At 47.8% G+C, this 25,649-nt stretch overlaps 2 protein-coding genes across 2 annotated transcripts in view; one reads left to right on the top strand and one right to left on the bottom strand.

The window, feature by feature from the left end:
* Positions 1-23,367, top strand: part of mcm3ap (minichromosome maintenance complex component 3 associated protein) — a 33,766-nt gene extending 10,399 nt beyond the window's left edge. Inside the window, exons 6-29 of the mRNA XM_072445301.1 lie at positions 537-661; positions 907-1,104; positions 2,688-2,956; positions 4,204-4,366; positions 4,596-4,753; positions 6,404-6,612; positions 7,486-7,793; positions 8,512-8,612; positions 8,995-9,126; positions 9,325-9,438; positions 10,451-10,603; positions 11,350-11,547; positions 13,046-13,114; positions 13,267-13,395; positions 14,900-15,041; positions 15,831-16,086; positions 16,928-17,025; positions 17,955-18,345; positions 18,640-18,791; positions 18,857-18,995; positions 19,530-19,659; positions 20,240-20,437; positions 20,702-20,849; positions 23,104-23,367. Coding sequence (XP_072301402.1) covers positions 537-661; positions 907-1,104; positions 2,688-2,956; positions 4,204-4,366; positions 4,596-4,753; positions 6,404-6,612; positions 7,486-7,793; positions 8,512-8,612; positions 8,995-9,126; positions 9,325-9,438; positions 10,451-10,603; positions 11,350-11,547; positions 13,046-13,114; positions 13,267-13,395; positions 14,900-15,041; positions 15,831-16,086; positions 16,928-17,025; positions 17,955-18,345; positions 18,640-18,791; positions 18,857-18,995; positions 19,530-19,659; positions 20,240-20,437; positions 20,702-20,849; positions 23,104-23,262 — 4,139 coding nt within the window. The 3' untranslated portion in view covers positions 23,263-23,367. The remainder of the gene's footprint in view (positions 1-536; positions 662-906; positions 1,105-2,687; positions 2,957-4,203; positions 4,367-4,595; positions 4,754-6,403; positions 6,613-7,485; positions 7,794-8,511; positions 8,613-8,994; positions 9,127-9,324; positions 9,439-10,450; positions 10,604-11,349; positions 11,548-13,045; positions 13,115-13,266; positions 13,396-14,899; positions 15,042-15,830; positions 16,087-16,927; positions 17,026-17,954; positions 18,346-18,639; positions 18,792-18,856; positions 18,996-19,529; positions 19,660-20,239; positions 20,438-20,701; positions 20,850-23,103) is intronic.
* The window catches only part of LOC140360017 (E3 ubiquitin/ISG15 ligase TRIM25-like), a 246,013-nt gene that overhangs the window by 174,748 nt on the left and 45,616 nt on the right, over positions 1-25,649 (bottom strand). The gene's annotated exons all lie outside the window — the stretch shown is intronic.

Here is a 25,649-nt window from a genome sequence, read left to right as displayed (position 1 = left end):
TGTGTCCAGAGAAAGTACTGTGTGTCCAAAGAAAGTACTGTGTGTACAGAGAAAGTACTGTGTGTCCAGAGAAAGTACTGTGTGTCCAGAGAAAGTACTGTGTGTCCAGAGAAAGTACTGCGTGTCCAGAGAAAGTACTGCGTGTCCAGAGAAAGTACTGCGTGTCCAGAGAAAGTACTGCGTGTCCAGAGAAAGTACTGCGTGTCCAGAGAAAGTACTGTGTGTCCAGAGAAAGTATTCTGTCCGTTGTGGTCTCATTAAAGCTGGGGCTCCTGTAAAGAGTTGAAGTTTTGCTGTTGTCTCCATAAAGTGATGTCATCAATATGTTTTAGAACTCTGCTCCACATCGTGTCTCTTTATCTTTATCATTTATATCTCACCACAAAATGTAGTCAAAATTAGGAAATCGTACAAGTCCGTCCACGTGCTACAAGGTCTGGCCCTAGGGTCCGGCTCATAGGTCCAGCTCTTTTACCTGATCATCAAACACGTTTACTGACCATAACGACGATGTGATTGTTTCTTTGTGTTGTCAGGGCGATCAAAGAGGACAGACTTTCTAGTTGGCACGTGCCCGGACATGTGCCCGGAGAAAGAGCGGTACATGAGAGAAACCAGGAAACAGCTGAGCATCTACGAAGTCCTGCCCAACACGGAGATGGTGAGACCCCAGAGCACTTTGGTCACTTTGAGTGTTGTAAAGGGCTCTATAAATAAAGTTGATTGGTCGATGGATGGATGGATTGATTACTATAAATATTAGTGCTTTATTCACTAAAAATGACTACTTTTAGTGTGTTTTAGTGCAATAAAATGCCCATGAGTTTACATATAGTTTCAGTCTTTATGATGAAACACTCCTGAAGACGGAGCTTTTTCAAACTCTTGCTGTTCTGGCGTCTTCAGGTGGACCACGACGCCGCCATAAAAGAGTACAGCCGCTCGTCTGCCGATCAGGAGGAGCCCCTGCCCTACGAGCTCCGGCCGCTGCCCGTTCTGACCCGGACCATGGACTACATCGTGACCCAGATCCTGGACCAAGGCGAGGACAACTACCGGGAATGGTTCGACTTCGTGTGGAACCGCACCAGAGGCATCCGCAAGGTGAACACTTTAAATGCAATACACGCAGAAGGACGCTGCGGCGAGGCAAGTTTAGCAGAGAGGATTAGGAGGAGGGAGGGAGGGAGGAGGGGTGAGAGGGGAGGAGGAAGAGGGTGAGGGAAGTGGATGAGGGAGGAGGGCGGAGGACTGAGGAGGATGAGGGAGGAGGAAGATGAGGATGAGGGAGGAGGAAAGATGAGGATGAGGGAGGAGGACTGAGGATGAGGGAGGAGGAGGATGATGGAGAACTGAAGAGGATGAGGGAGGAGGGAGGAGGACTGAGGTGGATGAGGGAGGAGGAGGACTGAGGAGGATGAGGGAGGAGGATGAGGGAGGAGGACTGATGAGGGAGGAGGACTGAGGAGGAGGACTGATGAGGGAGGAGGACTGAGGAGGAGGACTGAGGGAGGAGGACGGAGGAGGATGAGGGAGGAGGATTGAGGACGATGAGGGAGGAGGACTGAGGACGATGAGGGAGGAGGATTGAGGACGATGAGGGAGGAGGATTGAGGACGATGAGGGAGGAGGACTGAGGTGGATGAGGGAGGATGACTGAGGAGGAGGACTGAGGGAGGAGGACGGAGGAGGATGAGGGAGGAGGACTGAGAAGGATGAGGGAGGAGGACTGAGGAGAAGGATGAGGGGGGACTGAAGAGGATGAAAATTGAGGACTGAGGAAGGAGGACTGAGGGAGGAGGACTGAGGGAGGAGGACTGAGGGCGGAGGATTGAGGGCGGAGGACTGAGGATGAGAGAGGAGGACTGAGGATGAGAGAGGAGGACTGAGGATGAGGGAGGAGGACTGAGGATGAGGGAGGAGGACTGAGGATGAGGGAGGAGGACTGAGGATGAGGGAGGAGGACTGAGGATGAGGGAGGAGGACTGAGGATGAGGGAGGAGGACTGAGGATGAGGGAGGAGGACTGAGGATGAGAGAGGAGGACTGAGGATGCGAGAGGAGGACTGAGGATGAGGGAGGAGGACTGAGGATGAGAGAGGAGGACTGAGGATGAGGGAGGAGGACTGAGGATGAGAGAGGAGGACTGAGGATGAGAGAGGAGGACTGAGGATGAGAGAGGAGGACTGAGGATGAGAGAGGAGGACTGAGGATGAGAGAGGAGAGAGGAGGACTGAGGATGAGAGAGGAGGACTGAGGATGAGAGAGGAGGACTGAGGATGAGAGAGGAGGACTGAAGATGAGAGAGGAGGACTGAGGATGAGAGAGGAGGACTGAGGATGAGAGAGGAGGACTGAGGATGAGAGAGGAGGACTGAGGATGAGAGAGGAGGACAGGATGAGGACTGAGGATGAGAGAGGAGGACTGAGGATGAGAGAGGAGAGAGGAGGACTGAGGATGAGAGAGGAGGACTGAAGATGAGGGAGGAGGAGGATGAGGGATAAACCCAATTTTCTGTCTGGACCAGAAAAGGATGTTTGTGATGACTTCATTAGTTGAGGATTCTCTCAATAATCCGTCAGTCGGTTCATCCATGAACTTCTGCCTCAATCGAGACCGTTTTCTTCTGCCTTTGTCGCCTCAAATTGTCCTCGCTCTTTGACACGAGCATCGGTCTCTCTCCTGCAGGACATCATCCAGCAGCACCTGGGCTGTCCCGACACGGTGGTCCTGATCGAGAAGTGCACCCGCTTCCACGTCCACTGCGCTCACCAGCTCTGCGAGGAGCCCATGTCCTCCTTCGATTCCAAAATCAACAACGAGAACATGACCAAGTGTCTGCAGAGCCTGAAGGAGATGTACGAGGACCTGTCCACCCGGGGAGTCTACTGCCCCCGAGAGGCCGAGTTCAGGCAGTACAAAGTCCTGCTCAAGCTCAACGACGGAGACATTCTACGGTAAAGTCGAGCGTCACTGCGGCACGGGCACAGGGCCGCTAAAGCCCGTACAGCCCGAAAAGTACAGTATACGCAGCACCGCTACAGCCCGAAAAGTACAGTATACACAGCACCGCTACAGCCCGTACAGCCCGAAAAGTACAGTATACACAGCACCGCTACAGCCCGAAAAGTACAGTATACGCAGCACCGCTACAGCCCGAAAAGTACAGTATACACAGCACCGCTACAGCCCGTACAGCCCGAAAAGTACAGTATACACAGCACCGCTACAGCCCGAAAAGTACAGTATACGCAGCACCGCTACAGCCCGAAAAGTACAGTATACACAGCACCGCTACAGCCCGAAAAGTACAGTATACGCAGCACCGCTACAGCCCGAAAAGTACAGTATACGCAGCACCGCTACAGCCCGAAAAGTACAGTATACGCAGCACCGCTACAGCCCGAAAAGTACAGTATACACAGCACCGCTACAGCCCGAAAAGTACAGTATACGCAGCACCGCTACAGCCCGAAAAGTACAGTATACACAGCACTGCTACAGCCCGAAAAGTACAGTATACACAGCACCGCTACAGCCCGAAAAGTACAGTATACGCAGCACCGCTACAGCCCGAAAAGTACAGTATACACAGCACTGCTACAGCCCGAAAAGTACAGTATACACAGCACCGCTACAGCCCGAAAAGTACAGTATACGCAGCACCGCTACAGCCCGAAAAAACGGTATACACAGCACCGCTACAGCTCGAAAAGTACAGTATACACAGCACCGCTACAGCCCGTACAGCCCGAAAAGTACAGTATACGCAGCACCGCTACAGCCCGAAAAGTACAGTATACGCAGCACCGCTACAGCCCGAAAAGTACAGTATACACAGCACCGCTACAGCCCGAAAAGTACAGTATACACAGCACCGCTACAGCCCGAAAAGTACAGTATACGCAGCACCGCTACAGCCCGAAAAAACGGTATACACAGCACCGCTACAGCTCGAAAAGTACAGTATACGCAGCACCGCTACAGCCCGAAAAGTACAGTATACACAGCACCGCTACAGCCCGTACAGGCTGAAAAGTACGGGATGCGCTTTAGAGTCTGTTTAATCCAGGTCAAGATTATAAAATATGATTATCTTTTACCGTCGACTTGTCAGTATGAATCCGTATATTGTTGTAGCCCTGCATCACACAAACTGTACGTTGCGGCCCGGGTTTCATAATACCTGTCTGGTGTTTCTCAGGGAGGTGCAGCAGTTCCGCGACGAGATCCGTAACTCTGCCGAGGTGAAGTTTGCCGTTCAGGTGTTCAGTGCCGTCAGCATGAACAACTTTGTGCGATTCTTCAAACTCGTGCAGTCGACCTCGTACCTGTCCAGCTGCCTGCTCCACCGGTACTTCAACCAGGTACTGACCCGTCCAGTGTGTCCACGAGTGTGTGTGTCCACGAGTGTGTGTGTCCACGAGTGTGTGTGTCCACGAGTGTGTGTGTCCACGAGTGTGTCCGTGCGTGTGCGTGTGTCCGTGCGTGTGCGTGTGTCCGTGCGTGTGTCCGTGCGCGTGTCCGTGCGCGTGTCCGTGCGCGTGTCCGTGCGCGTGTCCGTGCGCGTGTCCATACGTGTGTCCCTCTGCGCAGGTGCGATCTCGAGCGCTGACCATCCTCAACATGGCGCACACGGTTGGGCCTCGCTCCACCACGTTTCCGCTCGACGAAATCGTTCGCATGTTGATGTTTCGCGACGGCGACGAGGCCACGGCGTTTATCCAGCAGTACGGGCTCAACGTCAGCGACGGGTGAGCGACGTGTTTCATTATCAGACTAATGCTAAATGTCTGTTAAATTAACCTTATCCCCATGTTTTTCATTTGTATTTTTAATCTGCTGTTTTTGTGGCATTTTATTTTGCTATAAATGATACACGATATTCAAAACTTCAAACAACATTCACAATATGGCCTAAAATGTGATATATTGTCCACCCTAATGTATAAGTCTAAAGCAACTACTAAAAATATAATGTAAGGAGACTTTACTTTTTAAACAGCCCAGGGCCAAACAACTAGTAAAAGTTAGAAAGTTAAATATTTAAAGTAACTACAAATGAAGATCTAAAATAATATCCAATTGTGAAAAGTTAATGTACAGTTTATGCAGATGATGTTGCAAAACTTAAAAGAGCTGCTAGAATCTAATAACAAATGTAAAGGTCTACCACTTTCTACATATTTAGTTTGTACTTGGCATTTAATAGAAGAAAATGAATTAATAATAATTAAGGCACTTTCTCTCCTTAAATATCCGTTCGTTGAGAAAATTGTGTTGAAGTGTCCTAAATCTCCAGCTGTCGTTGGCAAACAAGCTAAAGCTAAACTCTACGAGAAACTACTTTCACTTTAAAAGCTCAAAAATGCCCGAGAATGAACATGAAGAATAGGAATAAGAAACCGTCCACCAACGTCCACCAACGTCCACCAGCGTCCACCAGCGTCCACCAGCGTCCACCAACGTCCACCAACGTCCACCAACGTCCACCAACGTCCACCAACGTCCACCATTCCATTCCATTGAATGAATGGAATGAACATTCCATTCCATGGCTCGAGCCTAACAAGAATAAAGTCTTTACTACACACATGTAGTACTTTTACGCAAGAATGCAGACACTCGCAATGGCTTCAGCCATTGCACATTATCTAGTTTTTAATAATATTTTGCGAATAAAAGATACAATACATTCCTAAAATGGAGGTTGTGAGAACGCCTGTCGCAACAGCGCCACGTAGTTCAAAAAAGAGAAAACATGAAACTCTTTATCTTTGGCCTAGGCACATGAGACTTGGGACAGTGATAGAGCGACCTTTGACCTCTGACCTTTGACGAGTAAAACACACCTGGCAGCATCGCTCTATGATAAACAGGAAGTCAGCCAGGTCAAATCAAAGTCACGCCGACACGTTTGACTTTCTTTTTTTCCAAATCGTACTTGTCCTAGGTTTTTTATCTGAACAACACTTTTTGCATCTAGAAACATTGAAAATTAATAAAAATCCAAAACAATTGCATTTCGATGGGGAAAAATACTGATACTTTTGCAAATACTGCAACAAGTACAAGTTGTAAAAATGTCAAAAGCAATAACCCCCCTAAGACGGTGAAAGCGATCGTAAAGAGGTATAACTTGTTGAAATCGGTGAAAGTGTTCAGGACTGGAAACGCGTGAAAAATCAGGACAATCCTGGAAAATTACAAGAACATATAGTGCTTTATGACAAAGCAAACACTCAATAACACGTAGTGTTTGTCCTTTAAGTACATGTGGTGCCATGTTGTTGTTTATGGAGGAAATGCACTCAGTAAATCAGACAGAAGCATGATTATTGTTATGAAAGCGTTGTAAAAGAAGGGTGGATCGTGTGCCCATCTAACGTGGCTCTCGTTCCCAGCGTGGTGGAGCTGAGCCGGACCAGTTTCCAGGAGCCGGACCTCCCCGTCCGGTCACACAGGTCAGAGGTCATCCTGTCCAAGCGCTTGGTTCTGATCGGCGAGGTGGTGAACGGCGAGCGGCTCCCGACGCCCCCGCAGCACCGTCCCGTCTGCAGCTTCGACGCCCAGAGCAAGTACCGGGACGTGTCTGACGCCACGGTTTACAAAGGTACTGGGGTGTCGCCGAGGTTACAGCCACATCCGAGCACATTCCTTTGTGAAAATATCATCTGAACGCTGTCATCGAGATATCTGATTTTTTGATGCATTATTATGATTTAATATTTATGTATTATTTATTTGTTATTTATTTATATATTATTTATTTATACAATTATTTTTTATTTATTTATTTGACCCTTGTTTAATTCATGCCTTATTATAATTTATTTTTGATATATTTTGCTATCATATTGTTGTTTCATGTTGCACCTTTACCAAAGAAAGTTACTTTTTCTGATTCAGATTCCGAGATACTGCAATTAAAATATTTGTTTTAATTAATTGAAGTGAATCACAATCAAACCTTTGCCATTTGAGTTGCAACTAATAATTACTTTAGTGGTCGACTAGACAAGCTACTATTTCTTTTGTACTTTCTGACTTTTTATATTCATTATCGGCCAAATAAAGGTGGAAATACAGAGATGGAATGCTACTTTATGGAGAATATTTACCATATTTTCCGGAGTACAAGTCGCACCGGCCAAAAAATGCATAATCGAGAAGAAAACTACATATATAAGTCTCACTGGAGTATGAAATGCAGTTGCAAGTGTGAAAATAACAAATAATATCACATTTAAGTCGCTCCGGAGTATAAGTATATAAGAAAAAATATAAGTATAAGTCTTTCCCCGGCCAAAACTCTGAAAAAAGGTGCGACGAAAATACGGTACAATTAAGGTGTACTGTTGACATATTGTTAATTCTTTGACATTTTAGCTAATAATTCTTCCGTCTTTGTTATAATGTTTGCAATTTGCACAGTCTAGATGATCAAAACGTGTCTTAACGAGTCGTTTCGCTCTCTCTTCCGCAGCCGCCGCCCCCAGCGCCGCCCCCAGCGCCGCCCCCAGCGCCGCCCCCAGCGCCGCCCCCAGATCTCCCATCCCGCAGGCCACGCCGGCGTTCCAAGCGGCCGCGGAGAGACCGTCCGTGTTCGGGGCGGTGCTGGTGCAGTCGGCTCCTCCCCCTGCCCCGCCCGGAGCGGAGGAGACCGGCGAGTCCGCTCCGTTCGTCCCGGCGCCGGAGAGACAGTTTCAGCCGATCTCGCAGCCGTCGCCGCCTCCTCCAGCTCCGGTCAAGGCCCCGACTCCTCCACCTCCTAAACCCGTCTACAGCGATGAGGTACCTTTATATAACAGAGAAAAGATGCAGTTTTAGTCCGTTTTGCTGTCTTATTCTATCTATTTATTTATTATTTGACTGTTTTAATCATATTTTATGGTTTATTCACTGTGTGCAGCACTTTGGAAATGCTTTTGTTCGTAAAATGTGCTGTAGAAATAAAGTGGATTGGAAAATATGGCAAAAAAAGAAAGAAAAAAGGTCATAATTCCCCCCAGTTATTGGTTGATCCTAATTTTCAAGTCAATGAAATTCAACGTGCAAAACTGACCCACAAAAAACATTGTTCCCTCGTTAAAAAACACGGCTGAAGTTGTGTTTAGCTTCATTCTAGTCTTGTTTTATGTCGTCATCCTCCTCGCAGTTTAAAAAGTCTCATATTTGTGACGGGTGGAGATCTGAATGTCTCCTGTGCTGTTTTTAACTCCATAAATCAGCCTCATTACAACTGTACTTATTCTAGCATGTCGGGGCAAGCTAGCTTTCGTTCATTGCCCCACGGTAATTCCCTCTGCCGCCAGTAGATGGCGCGCAAACGGCAAATCCAGACGAGGGAACGCCTGCCTGTCCGAACACATTGCTGTTTTCAAGAATGAGACGCCAAAGCAAAGGAGCGGGTTTAGTCCTTTTGCATTTAGCTTTCAGCATCGTCCTCGTTTGTGTCCGACTGACCTTAAAGGGTCTTAAAGCCGCGCTGTGGGATGTCCCTGTGTCTCAGGAGATGGTGTCAGAGTTGAACTGCGTGGTCGAGGAGGTCGTTGACGCTGCGCTGAGGGAAATGGCTGAAGCGGCTGCAAGATTCACCTCGACCGCGCTACAGTGAGTGCAAATGTGTAATGACAGTAACTGAAATACTGAAATGTCTCAAAATAACATCGTGGAACGTAGCGGATTGCAAGCTTTAAATTAAATTAATGCAATAATTAAATGCTAAGAACACAGAGAACTACATAGACCATGATCCTTTGCTCCATTTCATTGTAGAAACGTGAAGAGATATATATTTTTTTATCACTTTCATGTCTCTACTCTTTGGAATATGATTATGGAATATTTATGATGGAATAATTCACACCAAAGGCTTGTCAAGGCCGTTTAAAAAGTATAATTTCTACAATTCTGTTTTCCTAATAAAAAATAACATAAAAATAAATACATAATAAGAAACTATAGTAATAAATATTTACCCGTTTGCTTCCAGGGTGAGCTCGGAGCAGGTGGAGTCGGTGGTGGCTGAAGTGACGGAGAATCTACTCAAGGACATTTCTACGGCCGAAATCCAACTGGAACGAGATCGAGTGTCGGAAGAGAAGCGCCGGCTGGAGGAGGCGAGGTACACGGCAGGGAGAGAACGTCTTAGAAACAAACAGGACTAAATCTGTCTTCAAATGTCTTCAAATGTCTTCAGTACCAAATAGAGAGAATTGTTCATCACATACTTCCTGAACACCCATCGTAACATTTTGAAGTCATTCTTTCCCGTGTCGATCTGTGTTTTGACGTGTGATGTCATGTTTGTGGGCGTGGTCAGGAGGAAGCAGGAGCACGAGGCCTTCCTGGTCGACTACAGCTTCTCTCTTTGCTCTGAACTCGTTTATGAAGTTCTGGACGAGACGATCGAGAAAGCCGCCGCCTCTGAAATACAGTGAGACTAAAGCCTTTCAACTCAATATATATTAACACCTTTTTTCTGCGGTGTGACATGAAAAATACAGTCTAAATAAATAAAAACAGATAATTTAAACGAGAGTAAGGACAGGATTTTTGCAGCACTACATCATTTTGTGTCTTTGAGTGTGACGTCTCCTGCCACACATTCACTAAAAAACTGCCATGTAAAAAAAATATATTATAAATGGCCTTGTATAAGGTGGATTTTTACTAAAGTAAGAATACAATATGTATTTCTTTTGACCTGAAGCTTAAACTCTGAACTTCAGAGTTTGTCCTGGAGCAAAAGTGACAGATGAGCTCCTTCTGTTTGTGTATCTTTTTGCAAATGTGATTTTTCATTTCAGACTGCAGGACTTCTTATCTTTCTTGGATTAATGTAGAAAAAAATCATTTTAGTGTATTTAGTGTAGACCAGGGGTGTCCAAACTTTTTTCACCAAGGGCCGCATTTAGAAACTTAAATGGGGCACAGAGCCACAAGCAACTTGACAATGTCGAATTTGTTGAATGACAAAGTGGATCATTCGAAATTTAGCATTTGACGTAATTGCGATGAGCCTCCACACCTTTAATCAGACCTGGAACATTAATATTAGGTTGGTATAACATCAATATGCCTGAATTTTCCCAATTTCACAGTAAAAAGTACTACTTTTTGTTGTTTGGGCCGACATAGCAGGAAGCAGGAGGGCCAATAAGAATTGGTCTGAGGGCCGCATTTGGCCCCCGGGCCCTAGTTTGGGCATGCCTAGTGTAGACCAACACAACTTTATTAACCGTCTGACACAAATAACTCAAACTATCTGTAAAGACATTTGAATTTGTCTTATGTCCAGTTTAAGGAATGATATAGACCAGTTTTAGATCAGTATTTCATGTTCGACTCGCTCGCTCAATACTCGGGACTCAGAATATTTAACCAGGTGTTTCTGATGTGAAAAGCTGGAGTCCCTGGTCTAAAGCGTCTGTTGGTGTGACTTTCAGAGCGGCGCTGGATGAGAAAACGGCGCGTGTGGCTCGTTGCACTGAGGACGTCTGCGGCGCGTTACTCGAGGAGACTTTAAACACCGACATCGCCCTTTTAGTCGAGCAAATCCTGGACGTGGAGTTACAGCGAATCCAGAAGTACATCAAGAGGTATTTACATTTAGATTGACCCTTTCTTTAGTTTAGCCTGTTAAAAAGTCCCATTTATTCTGGTATTTAATGAACAATTATTCTTTTTTTAGGCTTTTTTTAACACTTTTTGTGCAATTTTCTACATGTTTCCCATTAATATTAGTATTAATTGTATTATTTTTAGTATTATTTGAAGTTTCACATTTCTGTTGAATCTTTTTTTAAGAACAAGACCAGAGAAAAGAATAAATGGAAAAATGAAAAAAAAAAAAAAAAAAACTCAAAATGCTCGAGACCTTTTTGGTTTACATTTAATTAAATTGGCTTAGTAATTGCTTTTCTTCTGGTGATGTCATTGCATTGCCTGGAATGTTCCTTAAACTTGTATAAATTTATCTTTTTATTAAATTACTTGCACATTTATACCATAATGATACAAACACCTTGATAATGATGCGTTATTGTCCTTCATAATCCTTTTTTTTTGGGACCGTCAGAACAGTCATAAACATTGCCTTATTAATATAAAACATCTTCAACATTCCACTGGACTTTAAAACTATTTGGGAGAAACTGGGACTTAAAACTCCTGAAATGAAACAATGGATCGTCCAATAGAATTTAGGGACTCTTAAACGCATGAAACAGAACGTGGCATCAAATCAAAATGAATAATAAAGGATAAATAATCATAGAAAAGTTAGAAAGGTGCATTGTTTAAGTCCGTGTTGTGAATTGCCTGTAATAATCCCTGTGGCCTGTAGGTGGCGTGACGTGGTGTTCCTGCGGCGTCAGCTGAAGCGGCAGATGAGGGCGTTTCCCGCCGCTCCGTGTTTCGTGGATCCTCAGTTCAGACTCCGAGCTTTGGCCCCGAGCGCTCCGGACCACACCTCCATCGAGCTTCTGTCCAAGGGCCTCGTGAACCTGGGACACTCCGGAGACCTGTCCGTGTCCTCCAGCAGGTGAACTATTAGGCCTGTCTGTGTCCTCCAGCGGGTGAACTATAAGACCTGTCTGTGTCCTCCAGCGGGTGAACTATAAGACCTGTCTCTGTACTCCAGCGGGTGAACTATTAGGCCTGTCTGTGTCCTCCAGCAGATGAACTATTAGACCTGTCCGTGTCCTCCAGCGGGTGAACTATTAGACCTGTCCGTGTCCTCCAGCGGGTGAACTATTAGGCCTGTCTGTGTCCTCCAGCAGATGAACTATTAGACCTGTCCGTGTCCTCCAGCGGGTGAACTATTAGACCTGTCCGTGTCCTCCAGCAGGTGAACTATTAAACTATTAGACCTGTCTGTGTCCTCCAGCGGGTGAACTATAAGACCTGTCTGTGTCCTCCAGCGGGTGAACTATTAGACCTGTCCGTGTCCTCCAGCAGGTGAACTATTAAACTATTAGACCTGTCTGTATCCTCCAGCGGGTGAACTATAAGACCTGTCCGTGTCCTCCAGCAGGTGAACTATAAGACCTGTCTGTGTCCTCCAGTGGGTGAACTATAAGACCTGTCTGTGTCCTCCAGCGGGTGAACTATTAGACCTGTCTATGTCCTCCAGCGGGTGAACTATAAGACCTGTCTGTGTCCTCCAGCGGGTGAACTATTAGACCTGTCTGTGTCCTCCAGCGGGTGAACTATTAGACCTGTCTGTGTCCTCCAGCGGGTGAACTATAAGACCTGTCTGTGTCCTCCAGTGGGTGAACTATAAGACCTGTCCGTGTCCTCCAGCAGGTGAACTATTAGACCTGTCTATGTCCTCCAGCGGGTGAACTATAAGACCTGTCTGTGTCCTCCATCGGGTGAACTATTAGACCTGTCTGTGTCCTCCAGCGGGTGAACTATTAGACCTGTCTGTGTCCTCCAGCGGGTGAACTATAAGACCTGTCTGTGTCCTCCAGCGGGTGAACTATAAGACCTGTCTGTGTCCTCCAGCGGGTGAACTATTAGACCTGTCTGTGTCCTCCAGCAGGTGAACTATAAGACCTGTCTGTGTCCTCCCAGCAGGTGAACTATAAGACCTGTCTGTGTCCTCCAGCAGGTGAACTATAAGACCTGTCTGTGTCCTCCAGCAGGTGAACTATAAGACCTGTCCGTGTCCTCCAGCAGGTGAACTATAAGACCTGTCCGTGTCCTCCAGCAGGTGAACTATAAGACCTGTCTGTGTCCTCCAGCAGGTGAACTATAAGACCTGTCCGTGTCCTCCAGCAGGTGAACTATTAGACCTGTCTGTGTCCTCCAGCAGGTGAACTATAAGACCTGTCTCTGTCCTCCAGCAGATGAACTATTAGGCCTGTCCGTGTCCTCCAGCAGAGCAGATGAACTATAAGACCTGTCCGTGTCCTCCAGCGGGTGAACTATTAGACCTGTCTTTGTCCTCCTGGATATATTTTCAAATCATTAAAAAGTTGTTTTTGGTTTCTTTTAGCTTCTTTTATCTCATTTATATCTATTCTTTCTTTTCTAAGGTCGCTGAAAATGAGAGACGACGTGATCCACCAGATGCGAGTCCAATTCTACCACCGACTTCTGCTCAAGTAACGACTTTTATTGTGGTGTTCTGGTGTTTTACTGTGGCGTCCTGGTGTTTTATTGTGGCATCCTGGTGCTTTATTGTGGCGTCCTGGTGCTTTATTGTGGCGTCCTGGTGTACAGGAAGTGAAGTGCTTAAGGTTGCGTGTGTTCTCAGTGCGGCGTCGTGGGCTCCGCTGGATCTTCCGGCTCTGGTGACGGAGCATCTCCCGGAGCCTCCTCCAAACATCCTGTGGAAAACTCTGCTCCTTTTGCCTAGCGAGCACGAGACGGGCGTGGCCGACAGGTGAAGAGACACAGTGTTTAAATGATCTGTCCACATGATGTCCGCACTTCTGTCTACTCTTCTGTCCACTCTTCTGTCCACTCTTCTGTCCACACTTCTGTCCACACTTCTGTCCACATTTCTGTCCACTCTTTTGTCCACACTTCTGTCCACATTTCTGTCCACATTTCTGTCCACTCTTTTGTCCACACTTCTGTCCACATTTCTGTCCACTCTTCTGTCCACTCTTCTGTCTTCACTTCTGTCTTCTCTTCTGTCCACTCTTCTGTCCACTCTTCTGTCTTCACTTCTGTCCACACCTCTGTCCACACTTCTGTCCACACTTCTGTCCACATTTCTGTCCACACTTCTGTCCACATTTCTGTCCACATTTCTGTCCACTCTTTTGTCCACACTTCTGTCCACATTTCTGTCCACTCTTCTGTCCACTCTTCTGTCTTCACTTCTGTCTTCTCTTCTGTCTTCTCTTCTGTCCACTCTTCTGTCCACTCTTCTGTCCACTCTTCTGTCTTCACTTCTGTCCACACCTCTGTCCACACTTCTGTCCACATTTCTGTCCACATTTCTGTCCACACTTCTGTCCACATTTCTGTCCACACTTCTGTCCACATTTCTGTCCACACTTCTGTCCACACTTCTGTCCACACTTCTGTCCACATTTCTGTCCACATTTCTGTCCACACCTCTGTCCACACTTCTGTCCACACCTCTGTCCACACTTCTGTCCACATTTCTGTCCACACTTCAGTCCACATTTCTGTCCACTCTTTTGTCCACACTTCTGTCCACATTTCTGTCCACTCTTTTGTCCACACTTCTGTCCACACTTCTGTCCACACCTCTGTCCACACCTCTGTCCACACTTCTGTCCACACCTCTGTCCACACTTCTGTCCACATTTCTGTCCACACTTCTGTCCACTCTTCTGTCCACTCTTCTGTCCACACTTCTGTCCACTCTTTTGTCCACACTTCTGTCCACTCTTCTGTCCACTCTTCTGTCCACACCTCTGTCCACACCTTTGTCCACACCTCTGTCCACACCTCTGTCCACACCTCTGTCCACTCTTTTGTCCACACCTCTGTCCACACCTCTGTCCACACCTCTGTCCACACCTCTGTCCACACCTCTGTCCACTTTGTCGTTAGTTCTTGGATAGCGATGGTGAAGATCTGGTGACACTTGGAAAGACGAGCCTCATCCTGCACTCGGCGTGAACGGTTTTGAACGCCACGGTTACGGCGCTCCAGATCGAGCACCAAAAAGCGACCGTCGCTGACAAAATGCCGCTGTCTTTTTACCGTCGCTGTGGTTAAAACGTCTCAGCCGGTTTAACCACAGCGAAGTTAAACATCTCGTCTTTTCACATTGAGGCTCTTCGTTAAAGCAAATCTATACACGCAGTCTTTTATTTTGAAGGACAATATATCGCCCTGGAGTTATGCTCACAGATGTTCCAGTCACGTCTGTCCGGAGCTCAACATCCCGTGTGTCTGTTTGGCAGGATCCTCTGTGATTGGCTGGAGGTGAAGTTGGGCTCAGGTGAAGGTTCTCGTCGTCCGGATGGAACGCTTCACTCGCTCCGTGTCTCCAGCTCGGTCAGAGAAACCGGACAGAGCGCTCACTCTGTGCACGTCGGCGTCAAGGCAGGTGACATTTACCGTTTGTGTCGCGACAACGCGGAGGACGAACGTGTGCAGTATTTACTTTATTTAATCCTAATTTATACACTGTTTGGTCTCTGTTCAGTATGTTGTGTTTTTAAACCAAACTACAAAAAAGTAGTGCATCTGAAAAAAAAACGTGTTTGTCGCCACGTGTTGAAGACGTCACATGTGCTGTTGCCCCTCGCTGTCTGAATCAAGCCCTCTGCACCCGACACGTCCCCCTGCGCCCGACACGCCCCTCTGCACCCGACACGCCCTCTGCACCCGACACGCCCTCTGCACCCGACACGCCCTCTGCACCCGACACGCCCTCTGCACCCGACACGCCCTCTGCACCGGACACGCCCTCTGCACCCGACACGCCCCTCTGCGCCCGACACGCCCCTCTGCGCCCGACACGCCCCTCTGCGCCCGACACGCCCTCTGCGCCCGACACGCCCTCTGCACCCGACACGCCCTCTGCACCCGACACGCCCTCTGCACTGAAAATTAGGCTGTTTTTTAGCATAGCCACTCGCATTAGCCTTAGCTGCTAACAACCTGAAACAAACTGCTCAGCCTCAGTCTGAAGTGACCTGTGTCAGTCCACTCTGTCCCTCCTGACCACAGTCACACACTTCTGGACACACGGGGTCTTTGGGGACGTCACAGAAGTTGGTAGGGCCCACAGTGAACATGCAGCTTTCGTCCTCAAGAGGGCAGTAGAATGTCCCTCAGACCCATGTAGATGTCCAGTTATGGTGACTCTAACTGACCCTCTGCCCTCAGGTGTCGTACGGGCCGTTATCTGAGGAGGGTTTGTGTCAGATGGAGGAGAGCTGTGAGCTCCAGGGCACCGCAGCTCTGCTGATGCTGCTCCCGGCCTCGACGCTCCTCGACCAGGACCAGGACCTGCCGCTCCTGTCGGCTCTGCTCCAGCTCAAACAGCTCCAGCAGGCCAACACGTGGCACTGCCCTCTGCCGCTCGTGATCCTGGTGCCCGGGCAGGAGCGGGGCCTCGGGCATGTGGGCAGACTGGCACAAGGTAATATTAACGAACAGTAACACTAACTCTGGGACTATACGAGGCCCAGAGCGGAAATGAACTCTGTGAAGTAGTATTAAATGAGAACGTAACCTCGATTGAACTAAACAAGGACTTGACTTGACAGTTCAGACCGCACAGTTCACTCAAATGTAGTGAACATGATTATTATTCTTTTTCAAGTTTAACCATTGTTGACCATTTTGTAAACGAGGGCCAGAATCTATAGAAATTGCACTGCGTTTTTAAAGACTTATGTTTAAAAATTCATGTGCAGTTACTGTTGTACTCGCATGCAATAGTGTCACATTCATTTTATCATTATTATTATTAGTATTATCTTGTCTTACGCTAGCTGTTTTTATTTTATATTTTATATTTAATATTTTATTTGTATTTTATTTTTATCTTTTATCTATTTTTCCCCTCAATTCCTTTTTAGGAATTGAGAGGTTTTGTCTATAGGAGTTTTTGTTCATAAGAGTTATTTTTTAAACTTCCTATAAGTTATCTGTCCTTTTCCTCTGTATCTACCTGCGTTGCAACAATGAAATTTCCCCATGTGTGGACAATAATGGATTATCTTATCTTAAAGATGGAATTCGGACTGGCCAGTTTGGTCCAGGTCAAGAATCAAAATGGGCCAAAGTGTATGATTTTAATTGACTACAAACTGGTCCATAAAACGGGTGCGTCTACGATCTGGGTGCTCATTATCTGCAGAGCCCTCTTTGCACTGAAGTGTGTGTATAAAGCTGTGCACTTCTTATTTAGCCGTGTGTTCTTTAGGCAGAGGTTAAATCCCGTCTGTGCTGGAGGTTTAAGGCTTTCTTTCTTTCAGCGCTGATGCTGTCCAAACTGGTTGAAGAAGGACTGATCTCGGAGTACAACTTTCTCTTCCTCCCAGTAAACACCAGCGACCTACACAGCTCCAAACAGGTACTTCAGTCGCTAAAGTCTGCGACGAGACCAGGGTTTTTTTAAGGACACATTATAGACAATTTACTTTTCTCTCTCTGTTCTCTCTCTGTTCTCTCTCTGTTCTCACTCTGTTCTCACTCTGTTCTCACTCTGTTCTCACTCTGTTCTCACTCTGTTCTCACTCTGTTCTCTCTCTGTTCTCTGTTCTCACTCTGTTCTCTCTCTGTTCTCACTCTGTTCTCACTCTGTTCTCACTCTGTTCTCACTCTGTTCTCTCTCTGTTCTCACTCTGTTCTCTCTCTGTTCTCACTCTGTTCTCACTCTGTTCTCACTCTGTTCTCACTCTGTTCTCTCTCTGTTCTCTCTCTGTTCTCTGTTCTCTCTCTGTTCTCACTCTGTTCTCACTCTGTTCTCTCTCTGTTCTCACTCTGTTCTCTCTCTGTTCTCTGTTCTCGCTCTGTTCTCACTCTGTTCTCGCTCTGTTCTCGCTCTGTTCTCACTCTGTTCTCGCTCTGTTCTCACTCTGTTCTCTCTCTGTTCCTCGTCACAAACTCGGCTGGAGCACGTTCAACTTCACTCACAGATTGATAAAGTCCTCTCCCGTCCGAGCCTCAGAAACACTCCGTCCTGAATCTCCTCCATAACTGACCTTTTCTCCATCTGTGAGAACCTCCTGCTGTTTTTAAACTCCATAAATCATCTCCAGACTCGTCCTGAGACTTTCTTCCGCATAATCACGACCAGCACTGTCCCAATTGTCATTATCAGCGTGTGTAATTCCCTCTGCAGCCAGTGGATGGTACATGGCGATACAGATGTTCATTTAGTTTTGAATAAACTTTTTGTTTTTTTTTGGTTCTGTAACATACATGACTTAAGAGCATGTTTAAAGCTGATGACGACACAGATAATGCCTGATCTTTGTCCTTTAAACGGTTGTTTTCCAGTTGACGGACTCGTTGCAGTGGCTTCTCGCCCGCGCGCCGCCCGTCTCCCCCCTGTCCTGCCAAACCCTGGTCCAGCTCGTGGAGACCGCTCTGAGCCGAGACTTCAGCTCCCGGGTTTACTCCCACAGACGGGAGCGCGCCTCCGCTGCCCTGGCCCCACAGCGCCCCCTGCCGGTGATCCGCCTGTACAACGCCGTCCTGGACCACGTGGCTCGCGCAGTCTCGTCGCCGAAGCTGTGCAAACTGTCGTGGCCGCCGGCAGAGTTCTCCGCGCCGGAGACGAGAGGGTCCGTGCCCCACGTCGGCTGGAACTGCTCCGAGCATCTGAAGTGGCTCCGAGAGGCGGTGTTGAGTCTGCAGCTGCCGGAGTGGGACTGGGACTCGCCGACAGGTCAGTCAGGACGCAGCGAAACATGTTCACGAGAGTTTAGAGAGCGAGACGCTGCACGACGCGCCGACAGGTCAGTCAGGACGCAACGAAACATGTTTACAAGAGTTTAAGGAGAGACGCTTCACGACGCGCCGACAGGTCAGTCAGGACGCAACGAAACATGTTCCTATTTAAAGTGCTGACAAAACAGGGAAAGATTAATATCACAATACAAACAAATAAAAACATGAATAAAACATTTTCTGACCGCACTATTGTATAGATGCATTTGTAAAACGTTGTTCCTGTTTCCAGACTCCTGGTCCGAGCTGTGTTCCTCCATCTTCTCCTTCGCGGCTCAGATCCCGGCGTCGCGTCGCTCTCGGCCTCTGCTCCTGTCGCGCCTCGAGAACCTGCTGGAACGAGTCCAGACTGGAGTCCAGACCAGGAGGACCCCAGGAGCCAAGGTGCAGCCGCTTTACAAACCAGCTGAAGGTGGGATTAGATTTGACCCGTTTCCTGTTTCTCTCAGATGCCGTGGAGCTCGTGGGACAGAGAGGACGACGAGCCTTCCCCCGCCCTAGACCGAGTTCCCTGGGACGACGTTCTGGTCATCTGCATCGATCACAAGCTCAAGGACTGGACCCTGCCTGGGCCTCTGGTCAGCGAAGGTCAGTGAGAGTGTGAACTCTGGCACCAGCAGGAGGCCGCTCCATGTTTAGTCCTGATTCTGGCACCAGCAGGAGGCCGGTCCATGTTTAGTCCTGACTCTGGCACCAGCAGGAGGCCGGTCCATGTTTAGTCCTGACTCTGGCACCAGCAGGAGGCCGGTCCATGTTTAGTCCTGACTCTGGCACCAGCAGGAGGCCGCTCCATGTTTAGTCCTGACTCTGGCACCAGCAGGAGGCCGCTCCATGTTTAGTCCTGACTCTGGCACCAGCAGGAGGCCGGTCCATGAATAGTCCTGACTCTGGCACCAGCAGGATGCCGCTCCATGTTTAGTCCTGACTCTGGCACCAGCAGGAGGTTGGTCCATGTTTAGTCCTGACTCTGGCACCAGCAGGAGGCCGGTCCATGTTTAGTCCTGACTCTGGCACCAGCAGGAGGTTGGTCCATGTTTAGTCCTGACTCTGGCACCAGCAAGAGGCCTGTCCAGACCTGGTCTCTGCGTCAGCCGTGTTCAGAATGTTCCGGTTCTTTTCCAGACGCCGTGACGGAAGACGGCGAGATCCTGGTCTTCTTCCCGCCTGAGGCTCTGGACTCCTTCAGCGCGCCGGACGAATGGACCGAGGCCGTGAAACAAACGCACCGCGAGAAACACGAGCGACGCCAGCGGTACGACAATCCACAAGCCTCTGTGTGTCAACTGTTATTCGGTTGTTCTTGTACCGTATTTTCTGGAGTATAAGTCGCACTAGCCAAAAAATGCATAATAGAGAAGAAATAAACGTATTTAAGTCGCACTGGAGTATGAAATGCAGTTGTAAGTGTGAAAATGACAAATAATATCACTTAAGTCGCTCCGGAGTATAAGTATAAGTCGCACCCCAGCCAAAACTAGGAAAAAAGGTGCCACTTATAATACGGAAAATACGGTATTTCAAATTAGTTGAAATATCGACTACTAAAAAACGAGTTATTTCTTTCTTGTGATTAGACTTTAGTTCTTATCAATAAAACCCATTCTTTGCTCGGTGTTTAAGGAATAAAACTGTAAAATGATTTAGTTGGATTCAATGTAAAAACCAAAATGATCTGCAATTGGTTAGATTTTGTATGTTTAATTCACAAAAACATGTCAGTGTGGAATAATCTACACTTTAAGAACGACTCCAATTAAAACAGACTTAAATCTATCAGACTGTGCAGCTGGAGCAAATATAAAATGTGATTTGGTTCCTAATGTGTGGTGCAGGGGGTGTGGCGCTGCTGGGGCCCCTGCGTCCTCCCTGTCGCTGCAGAAGAGACTGTTCACCAGCCTGAAGGAGGCGGAGCCCCCTCTGGAGCCACCTCTGGAGCCCGGCCTGGACTTCAGTTACACCGCCACACCAGAGGAGGCGCTGGCACACAGAGTCCTGCTGCAGCTGGAGCAGGAGAGACGGGAGAGTAACAGGTACAGGCGCCGTCTCCTCACAGCCAGAAGGTCCTGGGTTCAACTCCCGGGGCTGGGTGGAGGTCTTCCCGTGTGGAGTTTGCTCGTTCTCCCTGTGTCTGGGTGTTTTTTTTTCTCGTAAAACGTGCTCAATCGGCTCTTTTCGCAATATCGTTTTATCTGATTAAACTCGGTGACTCCCGGAGCTCTCCACGTGAACGTTGAAATCCCCCGTTAAACATCACTCAAACCATCCATCAAACTTCAGCTGTTTTCTCTGCACAGGACAATGGAGCGGTTCCAACGCTGGTCTGACGGGGGCGCTCTGGAGCATCTTTACACGCCTCTGTTTGTGCCCTCCACTCTGCTGTCCGTGCCCAGGCTGGTGCCGCCCCCTACAGGCCCAACCAGGGGAGCAACGGCAAACGCTCAGGTATAAAAGTCCAACATGATGGAAAACTGCCTCGAGTTTCATGTTTTTCATGTGGAAACTGGATTCAGTCATAAATATTTCACACTTTTGAAGAAGACGTTAAGCTTTTTGGGGGTATTTATTATTATATATAGACACATAGATTATAATTTAACATTTTGGTCATTGGAAACTGCCATATTGATCTGAAACGGCTTGATAACAATCTGGATCAAAACTCTGAAAGTTTATTTGAAGTTGTGTTTTTGAGTCATTCAACTTCACCACACTTCACCTGTTCTCCACCTGTTCTCCACCTGTTCTTCCATCTGTTCTCCACCTGTTCTCCACCTGTTCTTCCATCTGTTCTCCACCTGTTCTCCACCTGTTCTTCCATCTGTTCTCCACCTGTTCTCCACCTGTTCTTCCATCTGTTCTCCGTCTGTCCTTCGTCTGTCCGCCGTCTGTCCTCCACCTGTCCTCCATCTGTCCGCCGTCTGTCCTCCACCTGTCCTCCACCTGTTCTTCCATCTGTTCTCCACCTGTTCTTCCATCTGTTCTCCACCTGTTCTCCACCTGTTCTCCACCTGTTCTCCGTCTGTCCGCCGTCTGTCCGCCGTCTGTCCTCCACCTGTCCTCCGTCTGTCCTCCGTCTGTCCGCCGTCTGTCCTCCACCTGTCCTCCGTCTGTCCTCCGTCTGTCCTCCACCTGTCCTCCACCTGTCCTCCACCTGTCCTCCACCTGTCCTCCGTCTGTCCTCCATCTGTTCTCCACCTGTTCTTCCACCTGTTCTCCACCTGTCCTCCATCTGTTCTCCACCTGTTCTTCCATCTGTTCTCCACCTGTTCTCCACCTGTTCTCCACCTGTTCTCCACCTGTTCTTCCATCTGTTCTCCACCTGTTCTTCCATCTGTTCTCCACCTGTTCTCCACCTGTTCTTCCATCTGTTCTCCACCTGTTCTTCCATCTGTTCTCCACCTGTTCTTCCATCTGTTCTCCACCTGTTCTTCCATCTGTTCTCCACCTGTTCTCCACCTGTTCTCCACCTGTTCTCCACCTGTTCTTCCATCTGTTCTCCGTCTGTCCTTCGTCTGTCCTTCGTCTGTCCGCCGTCTGTCCTCCACCTGTCCTCCGTCTGTCCTCCGTCTGTCCTCCACCTGTCCTCCACCTGTTCTTCCATCTGTTCTCCACCTGTTCTTCCATCTGTTCTCCACCTGTTCTCCACCTGTTCTCCACCTGTTCTCCACCTGTTCTCCACCTGTTCTTCCATCTGTTCTCCGTCTGTCCTTCGTCTGTCCTCCACCTGTCCTCCGTCTGTCCTCCGTCTGTCCTCCACCTGTCCTCCACCTGTTCTTCCATCTGTTCTCCACCTGTTCTTCCATCTGTTCTCCACCTGTTCTTCCATCTGTTCTCCACCTGTTCTCCACCTGTTCTCCACCTGTTCTCCACCTGTTCTCCGTCTGTTCTTCCATCTGTTCTTCCGTCTGTCCTTCGTCTGTCCGCCGTCTGTCCTCCACCTGTCCTCCGTCTGTCCTCCGTCTGTCCTCCGTCTGTCCTCCGTCTGTCCTCCACCTGTCCTCCACCTGTTCTCCACCTGTTCTCCACCTGTTCTCCACCTGTTCTCCACCTGTTCTCCACCTGTTCTCCACCTGTTCTTCCATCTGTTCTCCACCTGTTCTTCCATCTGTTCTCCGTCTGTCCTTCGTCTGTCCGCCGTCTGTCCTCCACCTGTCCTCCGTCCGTCCTTCGTCTGTCCTCCACCTGTCCTCCGTCTGTCCTCCGTCTGTCCTCCACCTGTCCTCCGCCTGTCCTCCGTCTGTCCTCCACCTGTCCTCCATCTGTTCTCCACCTGTTCTTCCATCTGTTCTCCACCTGTTCTCCACCTGTTCTCCACCTGTTCTCCACCTGTTCTTCCATCTGTTCTCCGTCTGTCCTTCGTCTGTCCTCCACCTGTCCTCCATCTGTTCTCCACCTGTTCTTCCATCTGTTCTCCACCTGTTCTTCCATCTGTTCTCCACCTGTTCTCCGTCTGTTCTCCGTCTGTTCTCCGTCTGTTCTCCGTCTGTCCGCCGTCTGTCCGCCGTCTGTCCGCCGTCTGTCCTCCACCTGTCCTCCGTCTGTCCTCCACCTGTCCTCCATCGCTCCCATACGCATGTCAAAATATCAAACTTGACCAGTTATTGTGAGAAAAAAACACCACAATTTAACGATTCTTCACAAATACCGAGGATTTGGCCTGTCGTTTTTGTCAAATGAAACTTCATGTTTCCTGCAGGTTTGGGAGCCTGAGGTCGGGTCAGATGTTCCCAGAAGTCCTGGTCCGTCTCTGTCCTGGAGAGCGAAGGAGCTGGAGCGTCAGATTGTCACGTGTCGAGAGGAAGAGTCAGCCACAAATCTGCACCTGAGCCAGCTCCTGAGCATCGTGCAGGACTGACTTTACGTCTACTCTTTTTAAAGACATCATTGTTTTAAAACCTCTTTTCATCATGAGACTTGAAGCCTGTTTAATGTTTTTTTAATAAAGTTATTGTATTTGAATCAAGTGTAGACGAGTTGTTAAATGTTGTGGAATAAAAGTGTTATTTTTCAGCCCTTTCAGTGTTTCATCGTGACTCCGCCCCTTCAAATGTTCAGTGTTTCATCGTGACTCCGCCCCTTCAAATGTTCAGTGTTTCATCGTGACTCCGCCCCTTCAAATGTTCAGTATTTCATCGTGACTCCGCCCCTTCAAATGTTCAGTGTTTCATCGTGACTCCGCCCCTTCAAATGTTCAGTGTTTCATCGTGACTCCGCCCCTTCAAATGTTCAGTATTTCATCGTGACTCCGCCCCTTCAAATGTTCAGTATTTCATCGTGACTCCGCCCCTTCAAATGTTCAGTATTTCATCGTGACTCCGCCCCTTCAAATGTTCAGTGTTTCATCGTGACTCCGCCCCTTCAAATGTTCAGTGTTTCATCGTGACTCCGCCCCTTCAAATGTTCAGTATTTCATCGTGACTCCGCCCCTTCAAATGTTCAGTATTTCATCGTGACTCCGCCCCTTCAAATGTTCAGTGTTTCATCGTGACTCCGCCCCTTCAAATGTTCAGTATTTCGAGACTCCGCCCCTTCAAATGTTCAGTATTTCATCGTGACTCCGCCCCTTCAAATGTTCAGTATTTCATCGTGACTCCGCCCCTTTAAATGTTCAGTATTTCATCGAGACTCCGCCCCTTCAAATGTTCAGTATTTCATCGTGACTCCGCCCCTTCAAATGTTCATTATTTCATCGTGACTCCGCCCCTTCAAATGTTCAGTATTTCATCGTGACTCCGCCCCTTCAAATGTTCATTATTTCATCGAGACTCCGCCCCTTCAAATGTTCAGTATTTCATCGTGACTCCGCCCCTTCAAATGTTCAGTATTTCATCGTGACTCCGCCCCTTCAAATGTTCATTATTTCATCGAGACTCCGCCCCTTCCAATGTTCAGTATTTTCCATCGTGACTCCGCCCCTTCAAATGTTCAGTATTTTTCATCGTGACTCCGCCCCTTCAAATGTTCAGTGTTTTTCATCGTGACTCCGCCCCTTCAAATGTTCAGTATTTCATCGTGACTCCGCCCCTTCAAATGTTCAGTATTTCATCGTGACTCCGCCCCTTCAAATGTTCAGTGTTTCATCGTGACTCCGCCCCTTCAAATGTTCAGTGTTTCGAGACTCCGCCCCTTCAAATGTTCAGTATTTCATCGTGACTCCGCCCCTTCAAATGTTCATTATTTCATCGAGACTCCGCCCCTTCAAATGTTCAGTATTTCATCGTGACTCCGCCCCTTCAAATGTTCAGTATTTCATCGTGACTCCGCCCCTTCAAATGTTCATTATTTCATCGAGACTCCGCCCCTTCCAATGTTCAGTATTTTCCATCGTGACTCCGCCCCTTCAAATGTTCAGTATTTTTTATCGTGACTCCGCCCCTTCAAATGTTCAGTGTTTTTCATCGTGACTCCGCCCCTTCAAATGTTCAGTATTTCATCGTGACTCCGCCCCTTCAAATGTTCAGTATTTTTCATCGTGACTCCGCCCCTTCAAATGTTCAGTATTTCATCGTGACTCCGCCCCTTCAAATGTTCAGTATTTCATAAATGGGGCAAAAGGAAATCGACATTAACACATTTTCTTTCAATCATTAACAGATCAAAATAAAATCTAAATTACAACAACAAATAAAAGCATTTTGAGTTTCCAGAGTCAGTTTTGGAACGAACATGACACACGTGATGTGAACACGCCTCATTAACCCTCGTTTTTCATCTTTAGTCCCCGTGTCTCATGTCCCACAGTCATTCTCTGTCATACATGTTTTAGTGGTAGAGAAAACGGTAATAACCGGAGGGAGTCGCCCAAGGACCTTCTTGCTGTGAGCACCTTCTTGCTGTGAGCACCTTCTTGCTGTGAGCACCTTCTTGCTGTGAGCACCATCTTACTGTGAGCACCTTGCTTTGAGGACATTCTTACTGTGAGGACCCTCTTGCGGTGAGTGCATTTTTGCTGTGAGGGCCTTCTTGCGGTGAGGACCTTGCCTAGCAACGTGCACTTAGAACTGGAGGTAAGACGCATTCATTCGGGCCCGACAAATGTATTATTTTTTACTTATCAGTGCTTTCTTATTATCAAATTGTTCTGTAAATATACTTTGATGTATTTTATTTATCTGTGAATATCCAAATAGATTTTAATATTTTTATTTGTTATTCTTGGGCAGTAGCTCGAGGGTCGACGGTTCAAATCCCGCTCCCGACATGAGGCATGTGAATGTTTGACTGTTTAAAGAGAAGCTTTGA

The sequence above is a fragment of the Eucyclogobius newberryi genome, unplaced genomic scaffold, assembly GCF_026437365.1.
Source record: "Eucyclogobius newberryi isolate DKJ021-1_F unplaced genomic scaffold, fEucNew1.0.hap1 SCAF_14, whole genome shotgun sequence".
NCBI lineage: Eukaryota > Metazoa > Chordata > Actinopteri > Gobiiformes > Gobiidae > Eucyclogobius > Eucyclogobius newberryi.
Note: the sequence above shows the minus strand (reverse complement) of the source record. Positions and strands in the feature narration are given on the sequence as shown.